The sequence below is a fragment of the Ustilago hordei genome (genome assembly GCF_900519145.1).
Source record: "Ustilago hordei strain Uho2 genome assembly, contig: UHO2_contig_06, whole genome shotgun sequence".
In the NCBI taxonomy this organism is placed as follows: Eukaryota; Fungi; Basidiomycota; class Ustilaginomycetes; order Ustilaginales; family Ustilaginaceae; genus Ustilago; species Ustilago hordei.
Genome location: NW_024545253.1, coordinates 423,358 through 441,904, shown reverse-complemented (window position 1 = coordinate 441,904; position 18,547 = coordinate 423,358). Strand labels below are relative to the sequence as shown.

Sequence of the window (18,547 nt, the reverse complement as noted above, 5' to 3'; positions counted from 1 at the left end):
TGTGTGTGTTGTATCACCACTACCTGACGTCCGAAGGCGCCCATAGCAGGTTAGCGGTCCGGATATAGATAGAACCGAAGGCAGTAGTCCACTGCGGTCCGGGGATCACTTCAAGCATCAAGTCAACACACTGGACACTCGTGTTGACGCCACCAATCTCATCACCAACACCATCAACCTCATCATCATCAACACTCACACCAGACCTTGGTGTCATCATAACATTGATATTGATCGTGCCGAGCTACCCCTGAACGGAGTGTCCACAGAGGTCAGCCGAAACCTACGATAGTATATACAACGAACGCCACCTGCTGTCACTGCACAACTTGATAGTCACCGATACCGAGACAATAGCTGTCACACAGTTTAATAGTCACCGAGTATCGCGACAGACCAACCTGGGTTTCAGGCGCGAGACCCCTGACATTAGAGTGGATCGTTCAAGCAGCTCCTCACGATCACCATGACGGACCCAGACCTCAACAATAAGCTCGATAGACTACTCACTCTATTGGAAGCACAGCTAGAGCTTACCAGACAGGGTCATCGAGAGGAACGATTACAACGAGCTCAACTGAGCAGGGAGGAGACAATGGACCTCTCTCACTCAGAAGACCAAGCAGGAGGAGGAGATGAGTCTATGATAGGAGACCCACATACTCCTACTCCAGCTCCACGACCAAGACGATCAGTCTCATTCAACCTGGATGAGCAGGAGGACATCAACTATGAGAAGTATGCTTCACCTACTGGGCCAAGATATGTCAAGACTAAGCTGGACCCCTACAGCAGGACTAGGACGGACCCTTACCCCCTGGACCATGAGGAGGATACCAGCATCATGGCAGAGCTTAACCGGTCAAAGCCCATCGCCACCCCCTTTCCAAAGTTCAATCCCCGAGACATGGAGATCTTCATTCTAGAAGCCGAAGCATGGTTTAAGTTCAACCAGGTGTATGAGCAGTCTAGGATGATCAATCACATGGGTGCTCAACTGGAAGGGACAGCAAGAGAGTGGTGGACCTCCAAGCTCCGTATTGATAGAGCTAGAGAAGGAAGGTTGTTCAATGATTGGCACTACTTCACAGAGCGACTGTCAGAGCAGTTCAACCCACGCAATGCTAGGATGGAGGCATACAACAAGCTGTTGGCTCTCAGACTCACAAGTGATGCTCCTGGTGCTGCCACACGTCATGTAGAGCGGTTCAGAGACTTGGAAGGACAGGTCAACCTAGATGACAATGAGCTAGTGATTGATCTCTTCAGAGGTAGTCTCACTCGTAGCATACAGGAGAAGTTCGAGAGGAATCCACCTGGGAAGAGATGGGAGTGGTATCGAGAGGTTGAGGAGATCGATCGACAGAGGATGCTACTACAGCAGTCCTCGGCTAGACACTCACTTCCAAATGCCACGTCACCTCCACTAAGAACTGGGTCTCGGCCAAATCAAAGTTCGATCCCCACCCGACAACCCACTCAACCTTATCCAGCTCGATCACCATCACAAGCAACTACACAAGCAACTATACAAAACCTAAACCGACCCCTTCCTCATCATCCCACCCAACCCTTGAAGCAAGAAAGCCCTGCTCCATCAGGTATCAACACCTGTCATGTATGCAAAGGTATCGGCCATTGGGCCAGAGACTGCCCCAGCAGGAGGGTAAACCCTCTTAGCTCTCGACCCATGGGACCAAAGGTTATGGTCACCACAGCAGACCCCTTCGAGGAGGCCACCGACTCAGGAGATGGCCACACAGGCAGTACTGAGACGGGTGACCCCGAGGCCATGGACCTCAGCTCATACCAGCAACCCATGGACCCCGATCACGAGGAGGAGCACGATGATGATGACGATGAGGGAAACGTCAGTGGGGTGATGCACTGATGGCATGCATTGCTCTACAAACCTCCTCGCCATCACTCTGTATATATCAAGATTGTCAAGTATGTTTCTCTACCAGTGGAGGCAAAGCAGTACTGGAGCTCTCTGGAATGGTTCAAGACCATCCTGCTCGGATACTAGCTGATACCGGTGCTGGTTTGTCCATAGTCTCAGATTCTTTCATTAGTAAGTACCAAATACCCACAAAACCCATAAAAACAAGATCGATCCATGGTGTCACCGGGCACCAACTCTCCATCAATAGTTCTGCGAGCATGCAGGTATCTATTGGTACGCACAATCTGGGTGTGGTCGAAGCTTCAGTGGCCGACACTGCGGACTATGACCTCATCCTGGGGTTCACTGAGCTACGGAGGCTCAAACCCACCATACAATGGGATACGGGCCAGCTGGAGTTCAAGACTCAGGAGCAGGACCGACCCCCTAGGAGACCCCCTGAAGCAGCAAGAGCAGGGGACCTAACCATGAAGAGACCAACCCTTCATGGTAACGAGTTTGTCTCAGCAGAGCGCATACTACGAGCAGCTCTGGAAGATGGACCCATAGGGTTCATGCTGTTAGAAGAGCCACCATCATCACTTCCGGCCTTTGGTTTTGTACCTACAGGCGCAGACAAAGGAGTCGAGATGGAGGTGGAGGTAGATAAGGTGGTGACGGCTGCAGACATACCAAAGCCATACCAACACCTGCGAGATGTGTTTGATGAGGTGGAAGCAGACAAGCTGCCCCATCATACCGAGCATGATCTCCACCTCGAGTTGATAGAAGGAGGGAAGCCACCTCAAGGGCCCCTATACCTTAAGGGACCCAAGGAGATGTCCGAGTTGAGGAGGTACTTGGATGAGAACCTCGAGAAGGGGTTCATAAGACCATCGAAGAGCCCGGCACGATCACCAGTGCTCTTCGTACCAAAGAAGGATGGAGGTCTCAGACTCTGTGTGGACTACAGAGGTCTCAACGAGATCACTGTCAAGAACAGGGCACCATTGCCCCTCATCGAGGAGCAGCTGTTCTTACTCAGGAAGGCAAGGATCTATACCAAGCTAGACCTTAGAGCAGCATACAACCTCATCCGGATTGCTAAAGGAGATGAATGGAAGACAGCTTTTGGCACTCAGTTGGGACTCTATGAGTACCTAGTGATGCCCTTTGGCCTAGCCAATGCTCCGGCTCACTTCCAGTCATTCATCAATGACATCTTCCGAGACATCATTGGGATATATGTGGTAGTATACCTAGATGACTTCCTGATCTTCAGTGACACTGAAGAAGCACATGTGAAGCATGTCACTGAGGTCCTTACTCGCTTAAGGAGCAACAGGCTCTTTGCCAAGCTGTCGAAGTGTGAGTTCCACACCAAGACAGTCGAGTTCCTGGGGTACATCATCAAGCCAACGGGCATAGAGATGGACCCAGAAAAGGTGCACACTGTCAAGGAGTGGCCAATGCCAGAGTCAATCCATGACATCCAGAGGTTCCTGGGTTTTGCCAACTTCTATCGAAGGTTCATAGCCCACTTTGCTCGCATAGCCAAGCCCTTGACAGCACTGGTAAAGCCTATAGAACGGTTCAAGAAGTTCGAGCTACCAGAGGAGGCCCAACAGGCCTTCCACAAGCTCATCCAGGCCTTCACAACAGCAGGAGTGCTTCAGCACTTCGACTACCACCTTCCAACAAGGTTGGAGACTGATGCAAGTGACTTTGCTATAGCAGGAGTACTCAAGCAGGAGCATGAAGGACGATGGCATCCAGTGGCCTTCTACTCTAGGAAGATGTCTTCTGCCGAGAAGAACTATGAGATCCATGATAAGGAGCTCCTAGCTGTGGTCGCCTGCCTCACTCAGTGGCGACACATGTTAGCTGGACTACCGAACCAACTGGTCATCCTCACTGACCATGAAGCCCTCAAGTACTTCAAGTCACAGAGACGCATCACAGGTCGACAAGCTCGATGGGCAATACTACTAGCAGACTTCGACTTCATATTGCAGTATCGACCAGGAGACAAAGGTGGTGAACCCGATGCTCTCACCAGAAGGACAGACATGCAACCAGCCGGTGAAGAGCAGGATCACAATGTGAGGCAACTACTGCCTCCTCGAGTGTTCAAGGAGACAGCAGACCATGACTCGCTCCTAGTGGCCCCCATGATCTCGATGGAGTCCATAGCATCAAAAGGTCTCAAAGACCTGGTCAAGATCTTCCAGCCTTTAGACCAAGAGCTACAGGAGATACATAGGAAGAAGCCTTTCGAACTCAAGGATGACCTATGGTACAGTGGAGGGAGGTTGGTTATCCCCAAGGTGATCATGCCAGGGAGGACCAACAACCGACACTCAAGGAGTGCCAAAGAGGTAGATGGACAGTCTCTCTCTGTAGAGCATCTGCGATTCATGGTAATGACCCAATGCCATGATGGTATCACTGCTGGACACGTAGGAAGAGATGCTACCATCAAGGCAGCTCAACGACATTACTGGTGGCCAAACATGACAGCTTGGATTGCAGACTATGTAGCAAGTTGTCCTGTATGTGCTAGGTACAAAGCTCCTCGTCATCGTCCATATGGTTTGCTACAGCCACTAGCAACCCCAGACAGGCCCTGGGGCTCCATATCCCTCGACTTCATTGAAGGACTACCACCATCAAAGAAGTATGACTCCAAGACCTATGACTCTATCCTAGTCATCGTCGACAGGTTAACCAAGTTTGCCATACTAGCTCCAACCCATAAGACAGTCACAGCCAAACAGACTGCAGTATTGCTATATGGACACATGGTTAGACTCTTTGGATATCCAGATCACATGGTCTCGGACCGAGGCAGGCAGTTCATATCAGGAGCATGGAAGGCATTTGCAGAGCAAATGGGTGTGAAGCACTCACTTAGCACGGCTTACCATCCTCAAACTGATGGTCAGACAGAGAGAGTCAATCAGGTCATAGAGCAATATCTCAGGATGTACTGCAACTATGAGCAGAATGACTGGGCCAACCTGCTGGACACTGCGGCCTTTGTATACAACAACACGGTCCACAACAGCATTGGTGTCTCACCATTCTTTGCATGCTATGGATGGAACCCCAAAGCTCATCCTGACATCCCTCAACGACTAGGAGTCAATGATCCAGGTCGCTTCGAGTACCTCATGGATGGAAAGGAGCGTTGCAAGTACCTCCAGGAGCAGATCAGAGAGGCACAACGGAGATCAGTAGACCAGTATAACAGGAAGCACAAGGATATCGAGTTTAAGGTGGGTGATATGGTCTATATCAACCGTCGAAACTGGAAGACAAGGAGACCCACACCCAAGTTAGACACCCGGTTTGCAGGACCCTACCCAGTTCAGGAACGGGTAGGACGCCGAGCTTATCGAATCACATTGCCAGCATACCTTAGGGTGCATGATGTGTTCCATGTCTCCATGCTCGAGCCAGCAAGAACAAGTGCTCTTCCTCAACGTGCTGAACAGCCCACCATACCATCACTTCCAGATGAGGACCTCGACTTTGAAGTCGAAGCACTCATCGACAAGCGTTCACACAATGGGACTACAGAGTACAAGGTGTTGTGGAGAGGGTACTCAGAAGAAGCTGCTTCATGGGAACCAGTAGGGAACCTCAACTGTCCCGACCTCATCCAGGAGTATGAGGTGTCGGAGGGGGGACGAGTGAGTAGACAAAGTAGAGAAAGGAGGAGAGAACAGGAGGAGTAGAGAGAGGAGGATGACGTTGGGAGAAGGAGGAAGGATGACGAGGGCAATGTGTCGAAGAAGAGGAGGAGTCAGCATGAACCAGACCAGAGCATGCCTCGACGGAGCTCGGCTCTTAAGAGGGGGGTAGTGTCATGGGCCTGGATGCTCAAGAAGCAGGAGGGTCACTGGTTCATATGGAAGGAGCACAGGTATCGAAGACCTAGTCGATACCAGTAGAGAGCATGGTCGTAGTGTAGTCTCTATGGAGACCATGGACTCCTATGGATTCACATGCAAAGGAGAACCGAGCCACATACAAGGAGGACCAAGCTCAAGGAGCAGGCACAGCCACGAGGAGGACCAAGCTCAAGGAGCATGCAGATGGTTACCACTCAGGGGCTCGAGAGACAGGAAGTCGACACAGGTCATGAGGAGGAGGAGCAGTGTCGAAGGAGTCGACACCACTCAAGAGGAACAGGGGTGCCAAGCAGGAGAGGCCCCTGAGCAGTACTCGATGAAGAAAGTACTCTCTGGAGAGAGAGAGCAGGAGCAGCATCGCTGGCGATGCTGTGAAGAGGTATATAACCATGCTTTCTCATCATCATAGGTCGAGTGGATCCCCATCCACTCTACTCACCATACAACTAGTCAATACTTTAGAAACACAAGTACTCATTAGTTACAGTCAGCATAGCAGCAATCTATCAAGGTTGCTCCTCATCGTAGTGTGTGTGTTGTATCACCACTACCTGATGTCCGAAGGCGCCCATAGCAGGTTAGCGGTCCGGATATAGATAGAACCGAAGGCAGTAGTCCACTGCGGTCCGGGGATCACTTCAAGCATCAAGTCAACACACTGGACACTCGTGTTGACGCCACCAACCTTATCACCAACACCATCAACCTCATTATCATCGACATCACCAACACCATCAACCTCATCATCATCAACACTCACACCAGACCTTGGTGTCATCATAGCATTGATATTGATCGTGCCGAGCTACCCCTGAACGGAGTGTCCACAGAGGTCAGCCGAAACCTACGATAGTATATATAACAAACGCCACCTGTTGTCACTGCACAACTTGATAGTCACCGAGTATCTCGAGACAATAGCTGTCGCACAGTTTGATAGTCACCGAGTATCTCGACAGACCGACCTGGGTTTCAGGCGCGAGACCCCTGACAGCTAGCATCTCTTCCTACGTGTCCAGCAGTGATACCATCATGACATTGGGTCATCACCATGAATCGCAGATGCTCTACAGAGAGAGACTGTCCATCTACCTCTTTGGCACTCCTTGAGTGTCGGTTGTTGGTCCTCCCTGGCATGATCACCTTGGGGATAACCAACCTTCCTCCACTGTACCATAGGTCATCCTTGAGTTCGAAAGGCTTCTTCCTATGTATCTCCTGTAGCTCTTGGTCTAAAGGCTGGAAGATCTTGACCAGGTCTTTGAGACCTTTTGATGCTATGGACTCCATCGAGATCATGGGGGCCACTAGGAGCGAGTCATGGTCTGCTGTCTCCTTGAACACTCGAGGAGGCAGTAGTTGCCTCACATTGTGATCCTGCTCTTCACCAGCTGGTTGCATGTCTGTCCTTCTGGTGAGAGCATCGGGTTCACCACCTTTGTCTCCTGGTCGATACTGCAATATGAAGTCGAAGTCTGCTAGTAGTATGGCCCATCGAGCCTGTCGACCTGTGATGCGTCTCTGTGACTTGAAGTACTTGAGGGCTTCATGGTCAGTGAGGATGACCAGTTGGTTCGGTAGTCCAGCTAGCATGTGTCGCCACTGAGTGAGGCAGGCGACCACAGCTAGGAGCTCCTTATCATGGATCTCATAGTTCTTCTCGGCAGAAGACATCTTCCTAGAGTAGAAGGCCACTGGATGCCATCGTCCTTCATGCTCCTGCTTGAGCACTCCTGCTATAGCAAAGTCACTTGCATCAGTCTCCAACCTTGTTGGAAGGTGGTAGTCGAAGTGCTGAAGCACTCCTGCTGATGTGAAGGCCTGGATGAGCTTGTGGAAGGCCTGTTGGGCCTCCTCTGGTAGCTCGAACTTCTTGAACCGTTCTATAGGCTTTACCAGTGCTGTCAAGGGCTTGGCTATGCGAGCAAAGTGGGCTATGAACCTTCGATAGAAGTTGGCAAAACCCAGGAACCTCTGGATGTCATGGATTGACTCTGGCATTGGCCACTCCTTGACAGTGTGCACCTTTTCTGGGTCCATCTCTATGCCCGTTGGCTTGATGATGTACCCCAGGAACTCGACTGTCTTGGTGTGGAACTCACACTTCGACAGCTTAGCAAAGAGCCTGTTGCTCCTTAAGCGAGTGAGGACCTCGGTGACATGCTTCACATGTACCTCTTCAGTGTCGCTGAAGATCAGGAAGTCATCTAAGTATACCACTACATATACTCCAATGATGTCTCGGAAGATGTCATTGATGAATGACTGGAAGTGAGCCGGAGCATTGGCTAGGCCAAAGGGCATCACTAGGTACTCATAGAGTCCCAACTGAGTGCCAAAAGCTGTCTTCCATTCATCTCCTTTAGCAATCCGGATGAGGTTGTATGCTGCTCTAAGGTCTAGCTTGGTATAGATCCTTGCCTTCCTGAGTAAGAACAGCTGCTCCTCGATGAGGGGCAATGGTGCCCTGTTCTTGACAGTGATCTCGTTGAGACCTCTGTAGTCCACACAGAGTCTGAGACCTCCATCCTTCTTTGGTACGAAGAGCACTGGTGATCGTGCCGGGCTCTTCGATGGTCTTATGAACCCCTTCTCGAGGTTCTCATCCAAGTACCTCCTCAACTCGGACATCTCCTTGGGTCCCTTAAGGTATAGGGGCCCTTGAGGTGGCTTCCCTCCTTCTATCAACTCGAGGTGGAGATCATGCTCGGTATGATGGGGCAGCTTGTCTGCTTCCACCTCATCAAACACATCTCGCAGGTGTTGGTATGGCTTTGGTATGTCTGCAGCCGTCACCACCTTATCTACCTCCACCTCCATCTCGACTCCTTTGTCTGCGCCTGTAGGTACAAAACCAAAGGCCGGGAGTGATGATGGTGGCTCCTCTAACAGCATGAACCCTATGGGTCCATCTTCCAGAGCTGCTCGTAGTATGCGCTCTGCTGAGACAAACTCGTTACCATGAAGGGTTGGTCTCTTCATGGTTAGGTCCCCTGCTCTTGCTGCTTCAGGGGGTCTCCTAGGGGGTCGGTCCTGCTCCTGAGTCTTGAACTCCAGCTGGCCCGTATCCCATTGTATGGTGGGTTTGAGCCTCCGTAGCTCAGTGAACCCCAGGATGAGGTCATAGTCCGCAGTGTCGGCCACTGAAGCTTCGACCACACCCAGATTGTGCGTACCAATAGATACCTGCATGCTCGCAGAACTATTGATGGAGAGTTGGTGCCCGGTGACACCATGGATCGATCTTGTTTTTATGGGTTTTGTGGGTATTTGGTACTTACTAATGAAAGAATCTGAGACTATGGACAAACCAGCACCGGTATCAGCTAGTATCCGAGCAGGATGGTCTTGAACCATTCCAGAGAGCTCCAGTACTGCTTTGCCTCCACTGGTAGAGAAACATACTTGACAATCTTGATATATACAGAGTGATGGCGAGGAGGTTTGTAGAGCAATGCATGCCATCAGTGCATCACCCCACTGACGTTTCCCTCATCGTCATCATCATCGTGCTCCTCCTCGTGATCGGGGTCCATGGGTTGCTGGTATGAGCTGAGGTCCATGGCCTCGGGGTCACCCGTCTCAGTACTGCCTGTGTGGCCATCTCCTGAGTCGGTGGCCTCCTCGAAGGGGTCTGCTGTGGTGACCATAACCTTTGGTCCCATGGGTCGAGAGCTAAGAGGGTTTACCCTCCTGCTGGGGCAGTCTCTGGCCCAATGGCCGATACCTTTGCATACATGACAGGTGTTGATACCTGATGGAGCAGGGCTTTCTTGCTTCAAGGGTTGGGTGGGATGATGAGGAAGGGGTCGGTTTAGGTTTTGTATAGTTGCTTGTGTAGTTGCTTGTGATGGTGATCGAGCTGGATAAGGTTGAGTGGGTTGTCGGGTGGGGATCGAACTTTGATTTGGCCGAGACCCAGTTCTTAGTGGAGGTGACGTGGCATTTGGAAGTGAGTGTCTAGCCGAGGACTGCTGTAGTAGCATCCTCTGTCGATCGATCTCCTCAACCTCTCGATACCACTCCCATCTCTTCCCAGGTGGATTCCTCTCGAACTTCTCCTGTATGCTACGAGTGAGACTACCTCTGAAGAGATCAATCACTAGCTCATTGTCATCTAGGTTGACCTGTCCTTCCAAGTCTCTGAACCGCTCTACATGACGTGTGGCAGCACCAGGAGCATCACTTGTGAGTCTGAGAGCCAACAGCTTGTTGTATGCCTCCATCCTAGCATTGCGTGGGTTGAACTGCTCTGACAGTCGCTCTGTGAAGTAGTGCCAATCATTGAACAACCTTCCTTCTCTAGCTCTATCAATACGGAGCTTGGAGGTCCACCACTCTCTTGCTGTCCCTTCCAGTTGAGCACCCATGTGATTGATCATCCTAGACTGCTCATACACCTGGTTGAACTTAAACCATGCTTCGGCTTCTAGAATGAAGATCTCCATGTCTCGGGGATTGAACTTTGGAAAGGGGGTGGCGATGGGCTTTGACCGGTTAAGCTCTGCCATGATGCTGGTATCCTCCTCATGGTCCAGGGGGTAAGGGTCCGTCCTAGTCCTGCTGTAGGGGTCCAGCTTAGTCTTGACATATCTTGGCCCAGTAGGTGAAGCATACTTCTCATAGTTGATGTCCTCCTGCTCATCCAGGTTGAATGAGACTGATCGTCTTGGTCGTGGAGCTGGAGTAGGAGTATGTGGGTCTCCTATCATAGACTCATCTCCTCCTCCTGCTTGGTCTTCTGAGTGAGAGAGGTCCATTGTCTCCTCCCTGCTCAGTTGAGCTCGTTGTAATCGTTCCTCTCGATGACCCTGTCTGGTAAGCTCTAGCTGTGCTTCCAATAGAGTGAGTAGTCTATCGAGCTTATTGTTGAGGTCTGGGTCCGTCATGGTGATCGTGAGGAGCTGCTTGAACGATCCACTCTAATGTCAGGGGTCTCGCGCCTGAAACCCAGGTTGGTCTGTCGCGATACTCGGTGACTATTAAACTGTGTGACAGCTATTGTCTCGGTATCGGTGACTATCAAGTTGTGCAGTGACAGCAGGTGGCGTTCGTTGTATATACTATCGTAGGTTTCGGCTGACCTCTGTGGACACTCCGTTCAGGGGTAGCTCGGCACGATCAATATCAATGTTATGATGACACCAAGGTCTGGTGTGAGTGTTGATGATGATGAGGTTGATGGTGTTGGTGATGAGATTGGTGGCGTCAACACGAGTGTCCAGTGTGTTGACTTGATGCTTGAAGTGATCCCCGGACCGCAGTGGACTACTGCCTTCGGTTCTATCTATATCCGGACCGCTAACCTGCTATGGGCGCCTTCGGACGTCAGGTAGTGGTGATACAACACACACACTACGATGAGGAGCAACCTTTGATGGATTGCTGCTATGCTGACTGAAACTAATATATACTTATGCTGAAGTGATAACTAGTTATGGTGAGTAGAGTGGATGGGGATCCACTCGACCTATGATGATGAGAAAGCATGGTTATATACCTCTTCACAGCATCGCCAGCGATGCTGCTCCTGCTCTCTCTCCAGAGAGTACCTTCTTCATCGAATACTGCTCAGGGGCCTCTCCTGCTTGGCACCCCTGTGCCTCTTGAGTGGTGTCGACTCCTTCGACACTGCTCCTCCTCCTCATGACCTGTGTCGACTCCTTCGACACTGCTCCTCCTCCTCATGACCTGTGTCGACTTCCTGTCTCTCGAGCCCCTGAGTGGTAACCATCTGAGCTTGGTCCTCCTCGTGGCTGCGCCTGCTCTTTGAGCTTGGTCCTCCTCGTGGCTGTGCCTGGTCTTTGAGCTTGGTCCTCCTCGTGGCTGTGCCTGGTCCTCCTCGCATATGGGCTCAGTGCTCCTTTGCATGTGAATCCATAGGAGTCCATGGTCTCCATGGAGACTGCACTACGACCATGCTCTCTACTGGTATCGACTAGGTCTTCGATACCTGTGCTCCGTCCATATGAACCAGTGACCCTCCTGCTTCTTGAGCATCCAGGCCCATGACAGATAGCAAGGAGGAGGAGCAGTGTCAAAGGAGTCGACACAGCTCAAGAGGCACAGGGGTGCCAAGCAAGCAGGAGAGGCCCCCTGAACAGTACTCAATGAAGAAGGTACTCTCTGGAGAGAGAGCAGGAGCAACATCACTGGCGATGCTGTGAAGAGGTATATAACCATGCTTTCTCATCATCAAAGGTCGAGTGGATCCTCATCCACTCTACACACACCATAACTAGTTATCACTTCAGCATAAGTATATATTAGTTTCAGTCAGCATAGTAGTGTCAGGGGTCTCGCGCCTGAAACCCAGGTCGGTCTGTCGAGATACTCGGTGACTATCAAACTGTGTGACAGCTATTGTCTCAGTATTGGTCTCAACAAGCTAGTTGTTTGGCAACTATCAAGTTGCATGATGACAGCAGGTGGCATTCATTGTATATACTATCATAGGTTTCGGCTGACCTCTGTGGACACTCCATTCAGGGGTAGCTCGGCATGATCAATATCAATGCTTCGGTTATGATGACACCAAGGTCTGGTGTGAGTGTTGATGGTGATGAGGTTGATGATGTTGGTGATAAGGTTGGTGAGTGTTGATGATAATGAGGTTGATGGTGTTGGTGATAAGGTTTGTGGCATCAACACGAGTGTCCAGTGTGTTGACTTGATGCTTGAAGTGATCCCCAGACCGCAGTGGACTACTGCCTTCAGTTCTATCTTGATCTGGACTGCTAACCTGCTATGGGCACCTTCGGATGTCAGGTAGTGGTGATACAACACACACACTATGATGAGGAGCAGCCTTGATAGATTGCTGCTATGCTGACTGAAACTAATATATACTTATGCTGAAGTGATAACTAGTTATGGTGAGTAGAGTGGATGAGGATCCACTCAACCTATGATGATGAGAAAGCATGGTTATATACCTCTTCACAGCATCGCCAGTGATGCTGCTCCTGCTCTCTCTCCAGAGAGTACCTTCTTCATCGAGTACTGTTCAGGGGGCCTCTCCTGCTTGCTTGGCACCCCTGTGCCTCTTGAGCTGTGTCGACTCCTTCAACACTGCTCCTCCTCCTCAGGACCTGCTTGCCAGTTCCCTATACACTGCTCCTTCTCCTTTGACCAGTGACGGTTCCTTTGACTCTTGTCTCTCGAGCCCCCTGAGTGGTGACCATCTGCATGCTCCTTGAGCTTGGTCCTCTTTGTGGCTGTGCCTGGCCCTCCTCGCATATGGGCTCAGTGCTCCTTTGCATGTGAGTCCATAGGAGTCCATGGTCTCCATGGAGACTGCACTACGACCATGCTCTCTAATGGTATTGACTAGATCTTTGATACCTGTGCTCCTTCCATATGAACCAGTGACCCTCCTGCTTCTTGAGCATTCAGGCCCATGACACAAGTCATGCAAGGACTTGGGTGTCATTACCAAGTAGGCTAGCCACCAATAGGAGGAGTGTTGGAGGTCGACCTGACCTCGTATCAGTGGCACCTGCCAATATTGCTGATATAGGGGTCAAGGGGATGGGCCTCCTCATAATGCATCCCTGCATTGCAATAGGGGTTGAGGGGCTTGGGGCTCCTCAACCAGCATGTCCCACCTGCATCCAGCAAACATAAATAGTTGCACTCATTCATGTAGATAGTCATGTCAATACACCATTCTCCCATTGTCCAAAACCTAAAACCAGCTTGTCCAAACCATAGCTACGCAAGGCGACATCCTTCAACAGATTACACGTGACGACGACGAACGTAAGTACAGATGGATGGTTCTTTCTACAGGGACTATTAAATAAGTGCTGTTGGAAGGCTAGTGGACTGTGGCAGGACACGGTTGTATTGAACACTCGACGTTGATGAGTAAGTACAATGGGATGGATAACAACACAAACAAACTAGCCGACTTCGAGCACTCTATATATACACCTTGACACAGACGGAAAGGTAGGAGAGAGGTCTGAAGCATGAGGGGCATGAGGGCCCTCAAGAGGAGTATCGACGGAGACTTATCATCTGAAGGAGACTTGTCCACCGCCTCGTCGGATGCGCCGATCTGATCATCGGAGACCACCCGACAGAGAGCCCGACAAGTCTTATCATCGTGAGAAAAGTTGTCGGCCGTCCTGTCGGGTACGCCGATCACTTTAACGGGGACTACTTGACGGAGGACCCGATGAAGCTTATCATCGTGCGAACCTTCGTCGGCCGTCCCGTGAAAGACCGTTCATCGGACTCCCGGTGTATGTCGATACCCCCTCCTTCAAGTGCCACTTCTTATATATCTACAACAGTGCATGGAACACAACGGGAAACTACCTTCTTCCTCCTTGAACATCTACTTAGCCGGTATGTCGGTGCATTGTCGGGTCACCGGTCTCAACGAGCCGATATGCCCGTTACCTCCTAACAGAACGTACCTGTTCGCCTTCTTTCCACGATCTTGGCGCTTCCGCCACTTTCTCAAGCGGCCTCTACCTTCTCCCGACTGTAACAATCAATTAAAGCCACCGTTTACAGAGGCTAACCTCAGCCGAGTTGCTCCTACGAAGAAATATCAGCTCTCGTTGAGCCAGTTCTTCAGCAGACGTATGGCCCACTTCTTCAGCCATGGTCAAGCGTGAGATTATTGGCAGCTCGAAACAGGATGTTGAGGGAGATAACGAGGGGGTAGAAGCTCACCAGCAGTTCTCGGCCATGAGCATGGGGGCTGATGCTGTCCTCAATGCTACTACGGGCATGCATCAGAACGGTGAAAGCCCTGAGGGTGACGCAGGCGACTCAACCGACAGTCGAGCCATTGGCGGCAAGAGGCAAAGGCACGATGACATGAGGGAGGAAACTTCGACCGCGATTGACAGGCGTCCACTAACAGTCAAGTGGTTCAATGATATCATACGGTCCACTACTTTGCAATTTGGCTCGCTGACTGGGGCTGGAAAGACAAGCCCAGCCGGCAGACCCAGAAAAACGTTTTCCGTACAATGAGGAACCCTGTTTTCAACGATAGAGAGGGTGAATTCTATGGCATCCTCCGCCGAGATATCGTTTACTGGACAGGACACTGGAGTCAGTCCGGTGAAACCTCCCGCCTCAATCCTTCCGAATTTCTTGAGGAAGATCCCGAAAAAAAAAAATCATCGACGTGTGCGTCGATCGCGTGTTTGCAAGGGTGAGTAGCATCCTGATGTGGTCTGCAACGAGCCTTGACTGACCTTGCTTACTTTGTTCAATGTGTCCTTGACAGATGAAAGCTGGACTTCAGGCGGAAACACGACCACGTGTGAAGATCGATAAACAAGTGCAGACAGACCCACCAACGCAGACCGAGCAGAAAGTGCAAGCGGATCAGCAGGTGCAGACCGAAGAGCAGGGTCGATCTGGGGAACAGCCAAAACCTGGGACACAGGCGCAGCTGGAAGTATAGATGCAGGTTGGCGCGCAGATGCGTAGTGAAGCACATGTCCACATCAATTTACAGCTGAAGCTAAGCACCGCTCCTGCTTGATCATATGCTTACACCCTCGAGAAGTAGTTCACGAACCACCTTGTACCATTAGGACCTCCGTCATCACGCACAACCATTCCAGTCGTAGCCTCGATCATGTCCATCATCTCGTTAATCAACAAGATGGGCACGTCTTCCTTCTCCGCAATCTCCAGTATCGATGCTCCCGAACCCCAAGGTGACAGATTGTCGCCATAGCTCGCCTCTTCCGGCGAAGCCGACTCTTGGTTCGCTGTTGTTCCGTTACTCTTGTCCGAAATTCGAAGTGATTGTGCCTGTTCGATGCGTTTCATCTTGTGCTCCCACTCTAGTGTGTCGAGGAAGTGCAAGATACGTGAAGCAAATGCGTCGTCACTGTACCTCGGTGTATGTAATACCGACAGACCGGACTTGAATGTCTTGATGCGCACTGAGGGCGATGTGATATCGGGCAAGAATGCAGCTGCCGAGCGCAATGCTTGTGGTGGAATGAGAGCAACACCACGTGCTCTGTTCCAAACACACCATACTTCATCCAAGCCTATCAGGCCTCTCCCCTTCATTCCGTCATCAGAGACTCGTGGCAGTGAATCCTTACCTTTTCCCTTTGCGGCGATCTTTCCTGAGCCCATTAAGCCTGACCGCTGACCGCCAGAAGGATTGCCGAGAAGTAAACCTGCGAGCTCACGAGCAAGCTCGCGATGATATTCTTCCTGATCTCTAGCCATGTCAGCTGTCACAGCAGGCGCTGGAAGACCCAGCTGTACAAGAGAAGATCGAATGAGTGTAGCTGCTTCCTGATCCGGTTGTGGCGCAGTGTCGGGAAAGCCTGCTTGACGAGCTGCAGCCGCGGCCTGTTCTTGCTTGGTGAGCTTGGCATTGAGTGATTCGGCGAAGTCGACCATCTGCTTGGCTTTTCGCATAAGCGCTTCGAGATCTTTGAGCGCTCCTTGCATGTCATCATTCTGAGCGCGACTGGTCGAGTCGACAGACGAAAGGATGCCATCAATGCCGACTCGCTTGAGCGCTGCTGATCGACCATCGAGATCAACCATGCCTGCTGCAACACGGAGGGCACGGCCCTCGTTGGCCGATGATCCACCAGACCCGCCTGAGTTCACGTTCTTGGCACCGGTCGCCCATGCTTTTGCTTGTAATGTGGATTTGAGCAGGTTGTAGAAAGCTTTGTCGCCTCCTTTGCGGAAGCTAAGCTTCACAGAATCGGTTGGGGTGAGTACATTGGCTGAAGCTGGTGTGGAAGATCTGCTGGTTGCAGTGCTGTTGCGTATTGACAGTGCATCTGCCTCTGTGCTTTTGCGTGCTGGGGTGCTCGGCGTTGTGAGTGAAGTTGTGGAAGCCGCAGGAGATGAGCTTTTGCGCCATTCGCGACCGAGGTCGGAGCCACACATTTCGCACTTGTTCATCGAGGGATGGTTGAAAAACGTGCAGACGTCGCAAGCTAGGCCGTTTTTGCTTTTTGAATCTGCTAATTGGGATGTAGAGTCGGTTGTATCCGTTGGAGGCGCCTTGGCTGGGCTGGTGAAGGGATCTGGTCTTGTTGCCTCGGGCAGTAGTGATTTTGGTGGGAGAGGCGACCGCGTTGCCATAGGTCGAGCAGGTTCCTTGGTGACGCCGCACAGCTCGCATGAGCCTCTGCTCGCAGCATTGCTGAAGCCACAGATAGCACAGACCCAATTGGACCCTGCTGCGTCCGAAGCCGAGGAGTCGGCAGCTGAAGCGTTGATTCTCCAGTCCCTGCTCGATGTCGCACTTAGTCGAGGCGAATCCGTTTGTGGAGAGGAAGCATTTGGCCGAGTTTGTGGATTCTCGCTGGAACCATCGCCGCTCGTCTCTGGCTTGGCTAGGGTGAGGGTGATCTTGGGACTGCTTTTGAGGAATCCAGCGTAGTACTCGCTCTGCTTGACGAGCGAAAGATCCAAGCTGCACGAATAGCGATGTGGTTCGAGGTCATCGACATAGAGAAGACGATGTGAGGTGAGATAGACAGTGCCATTGTTTTGATGAAGGGTCTTCTCTTTGCCGTCGTACAGCCCGATGCTGTCTTGCAAGCTGACTACCTCTTCATCGTGGAAGAGGAGTGCGCCGATGGACGAGTTGCTGGCATCGATCTGCTTGAAGCGGTCCATGCCATGCAGTGAGTTGCCCGACGGCGACGGCAAGGAGGCGAGCTACGGAAGGCGACCAGCGCGCGTTGAGATACTATTGTTTGATGTTGGTACGAAGCATGCCTTCCTCCACTCTCATACACAGTCGCCTCCGAGCCGACATCGATGGTTCGCACGGCAAAAGAAAAAGAAAAGATAGAAAACAATTCTGTAGGTCTAACAAGCAAAAGCTGAACAAGTTGTCGTCACGCGGGTCCGACTAGAAAAGGTTTCTTTTCCGCTTCTTTTCCGGAAGTCCTCGTGGCCAATTAGGGAAGCCATATTCGGAAGACGCCTGCTACTGTACACCACGAACGCCACCGTCATTAACGTTCATGGACGTCCATTGCCCGTCCGGCTTGAAGATCTCAGGTGTCGCATCTGCCAACAACGCAGATAATCTTGAGATATGCACGGGAAGCCTGGATATCACACAGTCTTTTGCCAATTGACCTAATACATATCTGGTTGGCTTGTTGTTCCTTTCATGTCCTTCACGAAAAAGGAAAAAGAAAAAGAAAAAGAAAAAGAAAAAGAAAAAGAAAAAGGAAAAAAGGATTGCGGCAAAAATTGGCTTTCATAAGCACGGAAAACAGAAAGAAAAAAAAAGAAAAAAAAGAAAAAGAAAAAAAAAGAAAAAGAAAAAAAAAGAAAAAGAAAAAAAAATGTTGCTCTCCTAAGGCCAAGAAGAAGGCAGAAGATCGAAATGCGAGCTCCACTTTTTGTGTGTGACTTGTGACTCTGTGCGACTGCTTGACTGACTAATTTGAGAAGAAAGGAAGAAGCTCGAAGCTCTTGTCCTACCTGAGAGCATCTTCCCGATCTTTTGACCGGCCCGACTGAAGAGACTCAAGAGAGTTGGTTGGTCGATGGCTTGTTCGACTTTGCTTACCCCTTCTCTCCTCGTTACACCACCACATTCCTCAGCCCCAAAGCAAAGGCCAGCATCTACCAGCAAACACTTGGTGTAGGTGCATCGGTCTTGTCAAAGGCTTCTTCACTCTTTTTTTTTTTCACAACGATAGGAAGGATCCAGTTGGTCAAGCTTCGATCATAGGCCTCTCCACCTTCGTTTCCACCACACAAA

General features: G+C 51.0%; 3 protein-coding genes across 3 annotated transcripts; 1 reads left to right on the top strand and 2 right to left on the bottom strand.

The window, feature by feature from the left end:
• Positions 1 to 466: 466 nt before the first annotated feature.
• On the top strand, positions 467 to 5,625 carry UHO2_03598 (uncharacterized protein; the record flags this gene model as incomplete). Its single annotated transcript, XM_041554204.1, has 2 exons — positions 467 to 1,383; positions 1,968 to 5,625. 2 exons carry the CDS (start codon positions 467 to 469, stop codon positions 5,623 to 5,625), a joined length of 4,575 nt encoding a protein of 1,524 aa, XP_041410138.1.
• Positions 5,626 to 6,774: 1,149 nt separating this feature from the next.
• On the bottom strand, positions 6,775 to 10,691 carry UHO2_03597 (uncharacterized protein; the record flags this gene model as incomplete). The annotated part of the gene is made up of 2 exons (XM_041554203.1): positions 6,775 to 9,190; positions 9,775 to 10,691. The coding sequence occupies 2 exons, from the start codon at positions 10,689 to 10,691 to the stop codon at positions 6,775 to 6,777; spliced, it is 3,333 nt and encodes a 1,110-aa protein (XP_041410137.1).
• A 4,633-nt stretch (positions 10,692 to 15,324) lies between these two features.
• UHO2_03596 (uncharacterized protein) lies at positions 15,325 to 17,442 on the bottom strand (the record flags this gene model as incomplete). Its single annotated transcript, XM_041554202.1, has 1 exon — positions 15,325 to 17,442. One exon carries the CDS (start codon positions 17,440 to 17,442, stop codon positions 15,325 to 15,327), a length of 2,118 nt encoding a protein of 705 aa, XP_041410136.1.
• Positions 17,443 to 18,547: the final 1,105 nt, after the last annotated feature.